This window comes from Pristis pectinata, chromosome 5, assembly GCF_009764475.1.
Source record: "Pristis pectinata isolate sPriPec2 chromosome 5, sPriPec2.1.pri, whole genome shotgun sequence".
Taxonomy (NCBI): Eukaryota; Metazoa; Chordata; class Chondrichthyes; order Rhinopristiformes; family Pristidae; genus Pristis; species Pristis pectinata.
The window spans coordinates 93,002,731-93,017,362 of NC_067409.1; the positions used below are offsets into that span (position 1 = coordinate 93,002,731).

Below are 14,632 nucleotides of genomic sequence, written 5' to 3' on the forward strand. Positions count from 1 at the left end.
TTGTAACTAGTTTCCTATATTTTATTCTTCTTATTTTCAGATTCAATATGCTCTGATCGTATTTCTGCTATATTGAAGGTCTTTACAAAATTCAAATATGTTACATCAACAAAATTACCCATGTCTCTTGCCAGTTTATTTGCTCTGATATTTTTATAGGTATATTCTTGAGTTGGGTCATAACATACTTCTTGAATCATCTAATTTATACTGGGAATGAGAAAATGAGAAATTATTTGCCGTTAATATCATCTTGCCACACCTTCAAATATTGTCTATAATCCACTAATGTAAATGCTTCCTTGTTATCTTTGTAAATTGTTCATGTAGCAAACAGAATTGGATAAGATAAGATAAGATAAGATAAGATATCTTTATTAGTCACATGTACATCAAAATACACAGTGAAAACATCTTTTGCATAGAGTGTTTTGGGGGCAGCCCGCAAGTGTTGCCACGCTCCCGACGCCAACATAGCATGCCCACAACTTCCTAACCTGTACGTCTTTGGAATGTGGGAGGAAACTGGAGCACCTGGAGGAAACCCACACAAACATGGGGAGAACGTACAAACTCCTTACAGACAGCGGCCGGAATCGAACCCGGGTCGCTGGCACTGTAAAGCGTTACGCTAACCGCTACACTACCATGCCTGCTTATTAGGATTATGTCAGTGAGTTATGATGGTGATGTGAGTTCAAAGGAATATCTGGTTGAAAGTGGATAAATCATGCCATGTTTTTGTGTGCTATGTGATTCTGTTTCGATGAAGGGTATAATGTAATGGAAAATAGGGACCTCCGAGTTGCATGAAGTTCAGGATTTTACTTTAGATCTGATGTATTAATGCATGAAGTCCAGGAGTGAATATAAGAGCAGGTGGATTATGTTAGGCAAAAAACCCCAGAAATTATTGGAAGTACTCAAAAAGTTAGGGTTGATGAATATTCAAAAAGCCATAGTGCTTGTATTGCACTCTCAATATTATCTGAGTATGATAACGCAAGTAATTAAGAAAGCTAACAGAATGTTATGAATAATTACTCGGGGAATTGAATACACAAGATAGATTATCCTTCACTTACTTGGGGCATTGACCAGATCCCATCTGGAGTACTGTGTGCATATTGGTCTCCTTATTTAAGGAAGGATATTAACATGTTGGAAACGGTTCAGAGGTTTTCTAGATTAATACCTGGAATGGTCAGGTTGTCCATTGAGGAAAGGTTGGACTGACTAGTCTTGTGTCTGTTGGAGTTTACAAGACTGAGAGGGGACGTGATTGAAACATTAGGTACTGATGGGTCTTGACAAGGTAGATGTTTCCTCTTGTGGGAGAATGAAAAACTAGGAGTCACAGTTTAAAAATAAGCAGTTGTCCACTTAAGATTGTTGTAACGTAAACATATTTCTCTCAGACAGTCATAAATCTTTGGAACGCTTCCTCAAAGAGCAGTGGTAGCAGAGTCGTTGAATATTTGTAAGGCAGAGGTAGATAGATTCTTGAGAAGCAAGGAGGTGAAAGGTCAACAAACGTAGAAGGGATTACAGATGTGAGGTTACAATCAGCCTAGCCACGATCATATGGAATGGTGGAGTAGGTTGGAGTAGACTCCTGCTCCAAATTTGAATGGAGCTCAAAGCTCTCTACAATACTCTAACCAAGGCCATAATGGGCTGAATTGAGCTGACAGTGAGTGTTTTGTCAGCTACTTGCAGCTCAAGTCATCGGACTTCTGCATATTCTCAACCGATGAAAGAAACCCAAGACAAACTGGACAACTAACCCATCAATGGTTACCACATCCATTTGAATGGGATTACCAACTTTGTGGAAAAAACTAAGTATAGGTAGGTATTAATAATTAGCTTTTTTATTTGAATATTTTAAAGTAATTGTTCACATTTTCAGCTGTTTTAAAATAAATTTACTTTTTAAAATCATTTTGTATTTTTTTTAATCTACCTGAAGAGTTTTTCTTGTCTCTATCAAAGAGATCTATTAGCAATTCAAATGCTATCCAACACACATCAAGTAGTCAGTTCCATCAACACCTGATGAGCTTGATGAGTTTGGCCAGGTGACTGGCCTTTCAATGGGAGTGCACTGTGGGAACAGTGATCACTGCTCCTTAAGTTTTAAGGTAGTTATGAATAAGGACCGGCATGTTCCCGTAAGGAGGAAGGACAAGGATGGCAAGGAAAGGGAATCTTGGATGACGAGAGAGGTTACAAATTTAGTCAAAAAGAAAGAGGAAGCATATGTAAGTTTTACGAAGCTAAAATCAGACAGGGCCCTTGAGGAATATAAAGATAGGAGGAAAGAGCTCAAGCTGGGGATTAGGAAGGCCAAAAGGGGCCATGAAATGTCCTTGACAAGTAGGATTAAAGAGAATCCCAAGGCATTTTATATTTATATTATAAACAAGAGGATAACTAGAGAGAGGATAGGACCACTCAAGGATAAAGGAGGGAGTTTATGCTTGGGAATCAGAGGATGTGAGTGAGGTACTAAATGAGTACTTTGTGTTGGTATTCACCAAGGAGAGGGACAGTGAGATTAGTGTGAGGCATTCTAATGTGCTTGGGCATTTTGAGATCAAGATAGAAGTGGTACCGTTTACTTGGAAGGGCACCAAGATGGATGAGTTCCCAGGGCCTGATGGTATATCACCTAGGTTATTGAAAGAGGCAACAGGGGAGATTGCTGGGGTCTTGAAGATCTTTGTATCCTCACTAGCAAGAGGTGAGGTCCTGGAGCACTGAAGAGTAGCCAATGTTGTTCTCTTGTTCAAGAAGGGAAATAGGGATAATCCTGGAAATTATAGGCCAGTTAACCTCATATTTATGGCAGGGAAATTACTGGAGAAGATTCTGAAGGATGGAATTTAAGTGTATTTGGAAAAACATGACCTGATTAGGGACAGTCAGCAAGGATTTTGGGGGGGGGGGGGTGGGGGAGGGCAGGTCATGTCGTACACTCTGGGAGCCAAAGCTAACAGATTCCTAAGCAGAAGTCTGTTCACAAGCAAAACCTCAAGAGTGCTGAAATGTGGAACCGGGAACTGGCTTTGGCTCCATGTCCAATCTCTAAAAATGATAAATATGCCTGCTACTCTGGCATGTACTTCACTCATGCCTTTTCAAAGCAAACTGGGTCAGGTTGCTGAGGCTTATGTTGCGATACTGCCAAGTTACAATGGCTCAGGGCTGCTGATGTTTGCGATTCACATACAGTCACAGAGGTCTTCAAGTGAAATCACGGGTCTTCTCCATCACACACAGTTTCCACTTCCAGCATTCTTCTCTCTGACATAAAAGGTTATGGGTTTATGTCCCACTCCATTTCAACATTTAATCTAGGCTGGCACATCAGTGCAGTACTGAAGGAATGTTGCTGCTGTCAGAATCCTGTCTTTTGGGTGAGACATACGCCCATACAGATGGTCATAAAAGATCCCATGACACTATTTTGATTAAGAGTAGGGATGCTGTTCCTGGTATCCTGAACAATGTTTATCCCTTGAATACAACAAATTATCTAGTTATTACATTGCTGTTTGTGGAACCTAGCTTTGCACAAATTGATCCCCATGATTATTGTAAGATTTGAAGGTAAGCACGCAAGACAGACATGATGTCTTGTACATGGATGATTCAAAATTACTTCATTCATTATTCAGTACAGATAGAAATGAGTTGGTCAAAGTTGCTCCAGATTTGGTATTGGTTTTATATTTGTAATGGACTGATGACAAAAGGATAACAGAAGGGATTATGGGATGTTGACCTAATGGGGATGACAGACACGGCTTAGGTGAATCATTACTTGTTAAACTGCTCTCTGTGAGCTCTATTGGCAAGGATCACTGGTAGTTGATGCCATTTCTTCTTTTCCTTTTTTTTATGCTTGGCTTTCTGCTGCACTTCTTGTTATTAAAGTCGTAGCTAGGTTTGAACTACTGTCACAGCAGTGTTGGACCACAAGACAAGACAAGGGAGCAGAAGCAGGCCATTTGGCCCACATGCAGCTGATGAACACAAATCCAGATACAGACTCAGAGATGACTTGCAAGAATCCCCTGGAATGTCCCATGAAGAAGATTGGTGGCCAGAGCATGCCTCTTTTTAACAATCATATTTCTCATGAGGGATAGTTCTTCTATCCATCTGTGCCTAGGTTGCTGACAGCAACCTTACATGCCAAGGTTCCCAATGTCCAATAGTTTGGTTGCAAGAAAAAAGGTGGCAAAGAGAATTGTGCAGAATAATTAATTGAAAGAGAGCTGTCACTATTCACAAACCAGCCTTCCCTTTCAATTGGATCCACAAGCTTGCTCAGCTGTTCAAAAAGATTCTGACAGATCCAATACTTCTGCCTTCCAATCCCTTGATGCCGAAAAATCTATTGATTGAAACATTGAATGTGTTCAACAGTGGAGCTTTCACAGTGCCCTGAGGTACAGAATTCCAAGGACTTACATTCCTCTGAGTAAAGAAATTTCTCCTCATCTCAATCCTAAATGGCCTTAGTGCCTCGGCATACATTTGCCAGACTAAGAAAACTGTATTTCACACTTCCAAAGTGTTTTAGTCTCAATGAGATTGCTCTCAGTTTTCTAAATTCCAGGGGTCAGAAGTCAATCTTACTTAATCTCTCCTCATAGGAATCGCACGAATTAATCCAGTGAATCTGAAATGCCAGGCTAGTGACAGAGATCACAAGACCATGTGTGTACAGTCTGTGGTACTTTGTATCCTGAGGAATCATGCAATATGTGTTTGGCCTGGTACTCTGATTGTACTTTTCTCCATGCATGTCGAATGAGGTGTATGTGTTCTTCCTGGTGTAGCTTCAGTGAACTCACTAAGGTACCAATGGTCTACAAACTGTGAGATATTTCTGAATATTATTCAACCTAAAAGGAATTCTTAGAATAAAATTTTCTATGTTGATCTTGACAACCAAAATGTTGTCAATGTATTTGTCTGATTTTGTCTGAGGCATGTGATATATTTCGTAACACCATCTTCTGCTGAATTCTACTGCATTGAGCAGTAAAAATGCTCCTTCAATATCCACCCTGGAAAAGGCCTCTTCCTTGTTGCTGAAATTATTTCTGTTCTTCTCTGCATCTCTTGCTGCTGCCCCGCTCATCTCCCAGTTCTATGAGACCACCCACGACAGATGCCAAGCTTTCTATAAGAAAGCCAAGAACAATTCTAAAACAAGACCTTTAATGACACAGTAATTTCAAACAGCCTCAGAGAATCGCTATTTATCATTAAAGAGGCAAGTTCTGTTACTCCACATGAGAGTATAGAATTTAAGAAGCAAAATAACACAATTCAAGTATCAACCTGTTGTTCTCAACACTGAAAATGTTAGTAGAGTCTGTCATTGTTTCAAATATATTATTTGTATTGAGTAATGTTCATTTGCTTGTTGAATATTCAATAGATTTGCTAAGAATTCATATCTTGATTTAAGATCAGAGAAGTAAATTTTAATTCATGGTGGCATGTAACAATTTGCCCATACTCCAGTCAAATGAATCCAGGTGATTTTAGCTCTTGGGTCCCTTTTGAGTAGAACTGATAAGGTTCCAGCTGGCAAGAATATAAGGAGATTTCCCTCTAAAATGGAAGGCATGAAGGTAAATTATCAGGATGGACATCATGAGTTTATTGCAATTGGGGATGAGGGATGAGAAAGATTGGAATAGAGGAGACCAAATTCTTTTTTTTTGAAGTCTGGGAATACAGTCCTACTCTAACAAGCTCCATAGATTTTAGAACATAGAACCTGCCTATCGCTATCTCTTACCTGCGCCTACCTATCACCACCTTGTGCCCACCCTGCCTCCCCTCTTTTGTCCACCTATCGCTGCTCTGCTTTTCCCTCCTATATATTGGGCTTCCCCTTTTCCTATCTTCAATCCTGAAGAAGGGTCTTGACCTGAAACATTGATCGCCTGCTTTTCTCCATAGATGCTGCCTGGTCTGCTGAATTCCTCCAGCATCATTGTGTTTTTCATCAGGTTTATGATCACTGACATATATAGTGAAATTTGTTGTCTTGCAGCAGCAGTACAGTGCAAGACGTAAAGACATAAAAATTACTATAAGTTACAAAAATAAATAAGTAGTGCAAAAGAGGAATAACGAGTTAGTGTTCATGGGTTCGTGGACCGTTCAGAAATCTGGTGGCGGAGGGGAAGAAGCTGTTCCTGAATCATTGAGTGTAGGTCTTCAGGCTCCTGTACCTCCTCCTCGATAATAGTAACGTGAAGAGGGTATGTCCCGGGTGGTGACGATTCTTAATGATGGAATCCGCCTTCTTGAGGCACCTCCTTTTGAAGAAGTCATTGATGGTGGGGAGGGTTGTGTCTGTGATGGAGCTGGCTGAGTCTACAACCCTCTGCAGCCTCTTTTGATCCTGTGCATTAGAGCCTCTATACCAGGCAGTGATGCAACCAGTCAGAATGCTCTCCACTGTACATCTGTGGACATTTGCAAGAATCTTTGGTGACATACCAAATCTCCTCAAACTCCTAATGAAGTAGAGCCGCTGGCATGCCTTCTTCATGATTGCATCAATGTGTTGGGCCTAAGGTAGATCCTCTGAGATGTTGATACTCAGAAACTTGAAGCTCCTTACCCTTTCCACTGCTGACCCCTCAATGAAGACTGGTGTGTGTTCTCCCGATTTCCCCTTCCTGAAGTCCACAATCAATTCCTTGGTCTTGCTGACATTGAGTGTGAGATTGTTGTTGTGATACCACTCAACCAGCCGATCTATCTCACTCCTGTACGCCTCCTCATCACCATCTGAGATTCTGCCAACAACAGTGGCGTCATTGGCAAATTTATAGATAGTGTTTGAGCTGTGCCTAGTCATACAGTCATGAGTGTAGAGAGAGTAGAACAGTGGGCCAAGCACACATCCTTGAGGTGTGCCTGTGTTGATAGCCAGCAAGGAGGAGATGTTACTACCAATCCGCACTGACTGTGGTCTTCTGAAAAGGAAGTTCAGCATCCAGTTGCAGAGGGAGGTACAAAGGCTCAGGTTTTGAAGCTTGTTGATAAGTACTGAGTAATAATAATAATAATACTGAGTAATAAAAATAATAGTTTGAGAAACAAATGGAAAGTAAGGTAGTAGGGCAAGAGTCTATAATTGTGCTTATGGTATTAAAAGAAATGCAGAATTATTAAACCAGGAGGGGAGTTTAAAATATTGCAAATAAATCATTGGTGCAGCACAGCTCAGAGTGCGTGGCCAAAATCACCACTCCCTATATAAATGAACTGAATAAACTGCATGAACTGTTATCATTCCTGTAACATGGCACTATTCTCAAATGCATCTCCCTTCAATCTGATAATTACAACAATAACATCTACAACTTGAATTTATATTGTGTCTTTACAAGCTTGAGCTTCCCAAAGTCTTTCACAAGAATGCAAATTAACATAATTTAACACTGCACCAGAAGAGAAATTAGGGTGGATAACCAAAACCTTGGTCAAAGAGATAAGTATTTTGAAGCATCTTTAAAGAGGCATGGCAGGTAAAGAGGCAGAAGCATTTAGACAGGGAATTCTAGTGCTCCAGGCCTGGGTAGCATAAGATATAGTCACCAGTTGTGGGGAGATTAAATTCAAGGATGATCAACATGGCATAATAAACTAGCAGAGACACCCAATGCATAATAGAGCTGAATGTAGATCTGCAATCACCAGGGTGATGGGCAAATGGGATACAATGCAAGTTAGGACACAGACAGATGAGTTTTGGGTAACCTCATGTTCATGGAAGATAGAATGAAGGAAGCTAATCAGGAGAATGTTCAAATTGTTACATCAAAGGAAACAGATAAATAGATAAGGGTTTTGTAAGCTGAGGAAGAGCACAATGGATGTGAAAATAGATGTCCTAATGATGGTGCAGAACTGTGGCCTGAAGCTCAACTAAGAGCCAAGTATAACAACAAGGATGGGAACAGTAAGCTTCAGACAGACTGCTAGGACAGGGATTGAATCGGAGCCTTGAAAATGGATTTAAGATTTAAAAAGAGTTAACAAGGACCTGAGATAAATGCATCAGGCTTTTTCCTATTCACTTGGAGGAAGTTTCTGCTCATGCGATTCTGCATACATTCGGCAAGCAGACTGACAAGGAGAGTGGAGGGTACAAGTGAGGTGACTTCACCCTGGAGCTGGGCATGTGCATGGAAATCAATGCTATATTTTTGGAACATGCTGACAAACAGTAGCATGTTTAAAGTAATAAAAGAGGGCCAAGGATGTATTTCTGAAAGGCAGGTATTGCAGGTATTTCTCAAGGGGAACTCATGCAGAATGAAAATATTGTGACTATGTCCAGGATACCAGGCAGCTTTCATGATGCACTGTCATACACAAACTGCATATCAAAGGAATGGAATTATTTTCAAGTGTGGTGCTGTTAGGAACTAGCAAAACATAGAGGGTATATACTGTAGTAACCATTGATTTAATTAACACAGGTAGGAACCAGCCTTCCAAATGTAACCTGCAAATAATAATCGGTTTTGAAATTACAAGGGCAGCTACATAAACAAATACTACTGTCTGTGAAGAGAGCAGGCTACTGACTCACAGCAGCAAGCCATTTAAAAGACATGCCTTGAAAACTGATGTGACAATCTTGATAAGATAAGATCTTTATTAGTCACATGGTCATTGAAACACACTCTACACACTCTTTTGTGTAGAGTGATCTGGGGGCAGCCCGCAAGTGTCGCCACGCTTCAGGCACCAACATAGCATGCCTATAACTTCCAAACCTGTATGTCTTTGGAATGTGGGAGGAAACCTGAGCACCCGGAGGAAACCCATGCAGACACGGGGAGAACGTACAAACTCCTTACAGACAGTGGCCGGATTTGAACCCGGGTCGCTGGCGCTGTAAAGCATTATGCTAACCACTATGCTACCGTGCCTGCCATCTCTGAAAAGACACATAATGGGAGCTCTTAGTTATTGGGAAAAGAACAAATGTGGTGTGACCATATGCATTGGCCAAATGTACAGACAACAGGACTATGCCAGTTGGACTGCAGCAAAACCCCAGTTACAACTACACTGAGAGAAAAATGTGACATCCATTGATACTGAGAAACCATAGATGAATGTTTGGACATTGAAACTAGACATTACACATCTTGAAATGCTAAGATATTTTGAACCATTGTGACACAAATAAAAGGGGCCCTGTGTCTCCAACCCCAGAATGAAATCACATGAGGTTACAGAGGAGATATTTTGTCACTTAGCACATAAAGTGTAGTCGTTATTTTTGTTCTAATAATCAATACTTGGAGTGCTTGTGTGTCCAAAGAGCTATTCCTCACAAAACTGTGATAAAAGAGTATGTTTTGGGTGAGTGGACTTTGTCTTCAGAAGCTTTTAGAGTATCGATGTGAACTACCTTGTAAAAAAGGTCTTTGGATATTCAATGTTGGTCACCTGTTATTGTCTTTGTATAGGTTGAGTTTTGGAAGATTTTTCCACCAGTTCTCTCCTTTATGTTTGTTTATGCCGAGTAATGAACTGTTACATCTACAGTTCTGGAGTATCTTTTTCAACCACAGCAGTGTATTTTGGTGTTGATGTATATATACACAATCAAAGGCAACCTGCACCTTGTAGGAAGTCTGCAATATTATCATACAGTATCACCAGATTACTCCGTCTACTGCTTGTTGGTACTTGGGAATGAAGTGCAATCAGCTCTCTTTAAATAGAGAATGACAGTGGCATCCCCACCAATGAATGGCCTGAGAGCCAAAAACTATTACAAATATCTCTGGCTCTTATGTGTCATGCTAGTTCCAGATTTAAGGGTCATGGCTATGGTCACCCTGGCACCCACTGACATTGTGGTCATTGGCTAGACCTGAGGTGGCAGTTACAACTACAAAGGTTACAGAGGTACACAAAGTCATTAAGAGTTCTAAGAATTAAAGGCAAAATAAGGGCTCCACAAAAAAGAAGCTGTGTTCCATTCAGCGTCCACATGAATGGCAAAACCATACTCAGTCATTATTTTCAAAGGTGCAATGAATATTTACCCAAAGGAGAGAAGCCAGCAAGGCAATAGAGAAGATGCTGTAGAATGAAATGTTTGTATTGCATTACTCTACGAAAGTCACAAAAGAGAAACAAACAAAAAGTACATTGGAAATAGCTATCTTACTGCTTCAAGTAGCAATTCAGCAGTGGACTACCGGAAACAACTCTGTGGTAAAAATAGCAAATGTAGTTCCTCCCTCAGCATATTAAGCAAGATCATCAATGAATATTGCTTAACATCACTTGCAGTATGCAGCAGTGAGATACTTAACACTCAAGCAAGGAACACACATCAACCGTTACCTAAATTGGAAATTTTCCATAATTGTGGTAAGCTGCTTTCAATTTTCACTTTTAAAAGATGCATTTAAAGTGTGCATTAAAAGATGAATTTAAACTATGACTGCTATATTTTAATTTCTTGAAATGAATGTGTCAAAACAAAATAAATGCCATTAGGAATAATGAAGTACAGGCAGTTCTGCTATAACATGTGTTTCCATAATGCAAATTGGTTGTAACGCAATTGATGGATTAGAGAACACTCTCTGCATTACGCAGGCTGTATTGGCTATAGCGTGATCATGATCAGCAAAATGTCTTGAAATCTGTACTTTGAAGGCAACTACAGCCTATTCTGCTCCAACATGGCTTTTAGTAACGTGAAGTTCCTTAGGAACATAACTATCATGTTATAGCAGAACTATCTGTACTAGATTTGAGTTCACCTAAAAGTGAGTAATATTTTGCAACAAAAATCATTGGAATAAGTACTTTTGATGTTATTTAATGAAATATTAGTTTATATTTGATTAGTGAGTACATTGTGTTTGTCTGCTGGAAGCGGCAGGTAGGGTTCTGTCCCAGTCCATAACAAGTCCCTCTATTTTATTTCAGGTCTGTTCTACAGATTCAGTTCCTGGTGCCCAACTATGGAATATTATGATTATGGATATTATGAATATAATGAAAGCAGCACATCTGTTAATGATGCAGAGACATTTTGTGATAATTCCGAAGTTACAGATTTTAAGGGAGTTTATATGCCCAGTTTATATGCAATCATATTTGTGGCAGGGCTTCTGGGCAATTCTTTGGTCATTGTGATAAAGGTCCTTTATGAGAAACTGAAGACCATAACAGATCTCTACATGATGAATCTAGCAATTGCTGATTTGATCCTACTTTGCACCCTGCCACTCTTGGTAGTTGATGCACAGATTGGATGGACTTTCGGAACTTTTATGTGCAAAGTTGTAAATGGCGTGCACACCGTCAACTTCTATAGTTGTATATTTATACTTACCTGTATGACCATTAACAGGTATCATGCCATTGTTCAAGCAACAAAAATGCCAAAATATAAAATAATACATGGTATGTTTATTTGTGGAGGGGTTTGGGTGCTTGCTATCATCCTGTCTCTTCCAGAATTTATATTAAGTGATACAAATGCTGATGACTCTGGTAAAACTATATGCCATATGAACTATCCACCTAATTCAAACATCATCAAAGTAGGAGTCTGTGTAATGCAGATGGTGGTGGGATTTCTGATACCCTTTGTGACAATGATCATTTGCTACGTGATCATTGCAAAAACTCTGCAGCAAGCTAAGGGCTTTCATTCAAGCAAAGCATTAGAGATTATAGTTGCAGTAGTTATTGTATTTATGATTTGTGAACTCCCATTCAATATTGCACTTTTGCTGCAAACTCTATGGATTGTCAGTGAAGAAAGCAGGAGTTGTGAATACTATGCAAATATAGACTACGCAATTATTGTAACAGAGAGCATTGCCTATGTACGCTGCTGCCTTAATCCTATAATGTATGTGCTTATAGGAGTGAAGTTTAGAAACAATTTTTGCAAGATTTTAAAAGATGTTGGATGTATCAGTCAAAGACAATTATATGTGTATCTGAAAACTGAGCGTGAAACATCACAGCAATGATCATGTGTAAGTCAAACAACTGTGTCTCCTTTGTAAAGGATTCTGGAAATATCAATATGTGTAATTGAACATAATGGAAAATGGTTTCAGAATCACTTAGAGTTTCCTAGTGTCCTGTTCTAAGTTTAAAAAGACAAAACGTCAATTTCTAATTCTGGTCTTTTTTTCTTCCACTTAATATAGATTATAATCCCTTTGTTTTTCACAGTGTGAAAAGTTGCTTACTGATACAAGCCAATAGAGTCATAGAGGGATAGAGTCATACAGCATGGAAACAGGGTCCTCAGCCTAATTGGTCCATGCTGACCAAGATTCCCATCTAAGCTGGTGCCATTTGCCTGCATTTGGCCCATATCCCTCTAAACCTTTCCTATCCATGTACCTGTCCAAGTGCCTTTTAAATGTTGTTAATGTACCTGCCTCAACCACTTCCTCTAGCAGCTCATTCCATGTACTGACCACCTCTGGGTGAAAAAGTTGGCACTCAGGTTCCGATTAAATCTTTTCCCTCTCACCTTAAACCTATGGCCTGGAGTTCTTGATTCCCAAACTCTGGGAAAAAGACTGTGTGCATTGACCCTATCTATGCCCCTCATGATTTTATACACCTCTATAAGATCACCTCTCAGTCTCCTAAACTCCAAGGAATAAAGTCATATCCTGTTCAACCTCACTCTACAACTCAGTCCTTCAAGTTCCAGCAACATCCTCGTAAGTCTCCTCTGCACTCTTTCCAGCTTAATGGCATCTTTCTTGTTACAGGGCGACCAAAACTGAATACAATATTCCAAATGCAGCCTCACCAATGTCTTGTACAACTGCAATATAACATCCCAACTTTTATACTCAATGCCCTGACTGATGAAAGCCAGTGTGCCAAAAGCTTTCTTCACCACCCTGCCTACTTTCAAGGATGCCACTTTCAGGGAAGTGAGAAGCAAAGAGTAGTAAGAAGCAAAAGAATGAGAAAATGATGAAACTGAAATGCAAGTTTGATACTCTGTAAAAAAAAATTAAAAATATGCCTTTCTGCAAATTCTCAGAATACTTTATGAATTAAATTTTAAACTGAACTCTTAAGAATTCCTTGAGACACAAGAGACTGCAGATGCTGGAATCTGGAGCAACAGACAAAATGCTGAAGGGACTCAGTTGGTCAGGCAGCATCTCTGGAGGGAAATGGACAGTCGACGTTTCAGGTGACCTGAAAACAGACGTCAAAGAGCTTTCCCTCACAAAAGTGTGAAAAAAAGAGTATGCTTTGGATGTGTGGACTTTGTCCTTAGAAGCTTTTAGAATATCACTGTGAAACACCTTTTTTCAAGTAAGATCTTTGGATATTCAATGTTGATCTTAAGATAAAGTCTCATTATAAATGTATAATTCTCTGGAAACATTTGTTCATACCCAAAAAATTGAGGTAAACTACAGATTGTAATTATTGAAATTGTATTTGATTGCTTGTTATTGCCTTCGTATGTAAAATATATGAAAACTCAATGTAGTTTGAGTTTCCAGAGATTCTTCAACCAGTTCTGTCCTGTGTGTTTGCTTGTGCTGAATAAAGAACTGTTATTCTGATCCAAGCTCTAACCTAGTCTCGAAGAATGAAGGGGGTATAGAAGCAGAGGTAAGGGAGAGGGGGAGAAACATGAGGAAAAAATAGCAGATGATCAAGAGGTAAAAGCAAATACTAAGTCAAGCTCTCAACAGAAACTTATTTTGATATTTCCCCAGGGTGCATGGATGGGACACAGGGACCAGGACCAAGGAGACAGTGATGAATTTGTTTTTTATTATTGTATAAATTTACTGTCCTTACCCAATATGTGATGTGGAGATACCCTGGATATTTGCGGTTTGATCCACCTGATGTGGCAGAGTGTGATAATAGAATCCTCTGAGTTCAACCAGAGAAAATGATAATTTTTGGTTGTAACAATCAATTCACAGTGTACACGAGGTGCAATGGGAATTCCACTCTTTGTTACATGAACGTGGGGATCATGGATGATTGGTGGGGATTGTCCATAAATGGGTGTTCAGAAGTAGGGTGCCTAACCATTGGCCTAGAGATGGGGTTGGTTGGAGTTTGAGCAAAGGTGCCCAAGGTAGACTAAAGCAGGGAGAATTCCTAAGTTTGAGATTAGGAGTAGACCAAACCCAGCAGTGAGCGTACGCCTCCCAACCTATCCAGAATGTTGCCATATGACCACGAAACAGATCCGTTCTGAACAACAGAGGCAAGGTCCTATATGACAGCATCCACCATGACTTGGCACTTGTGGTGGTGAACATAACATGAATCCAGTTACTATAGCAGTGCCCTCCCCATCTAAAGAAGTTACACTGACACCGGACCTGCAGAGTACTGAGACGGGTGACAGGGAACAGGGGGGGGTATGAGGGTAAGGCCAGGCTAACACTGAAGAATCACAAGCAGAGAGGCCCTGTATGGGGCAGGGATGTCCATGGTTCATACCCTTGATCTGGTGAATCTGAACAACAAACCCAGGATTTTAACCAAACAAGTTAAGCAGTTGAGGGAGGACCTCAGT

At 40.0% G+C, this 14,632-nt stretch overlaps 2 protein-coding genes across 3 annotated transcripts in view; both read left to right on the top strand.

Annotated features, from left to right (window-relative positions):
• Positions 1 to 14,632, top strand: part of fyco1a (FYVE and coiled-coil domain autophagy adaptor 1a) — a 219,484-nt gene that overhangs the window by 904 nt on the left and 203,948 nt on the right. The gene's annotated exons all lie outside the window — the stretch shown is intronic.
• On the top strand, positions 10,378 to 13,650 carry LOC127570312 (C-C chemokine receptor type 9-like). Its single transcript, XM_052015741.1, has 3 exons — positions 10,378 to 10,449; positions 11,017 to 11,496; positions 12,837 to 13,650. The coding sequence occupies exons 2-3, from the start codon at positions 11,052 to 11,054 to the stop codon at positions 13,046 to 13,048; spliced, it is 657 nt and encodes a 218-aa protein (XP_051871701.1). The 5' UTR covers positions 10,378 to 10,449; positions 11,017 to 11,051; the 3' UTR covers positions 13,049 to 13,650.

Coding starts and splice junctions, on each gene's coding strand:
- LOC127570312 (XM_052015741.1), top strand. CDS start 11,052: ATGGAATATTATGATTATGGATATTATGAATATAATGAAAGCAGCACA. Junction 11,497..12,836: donor AAAATATAAAATAATACATG/GTATGTTTATTT, acceptor TTCTTGTTACAG/GGCGACCAAAACTGAATACA.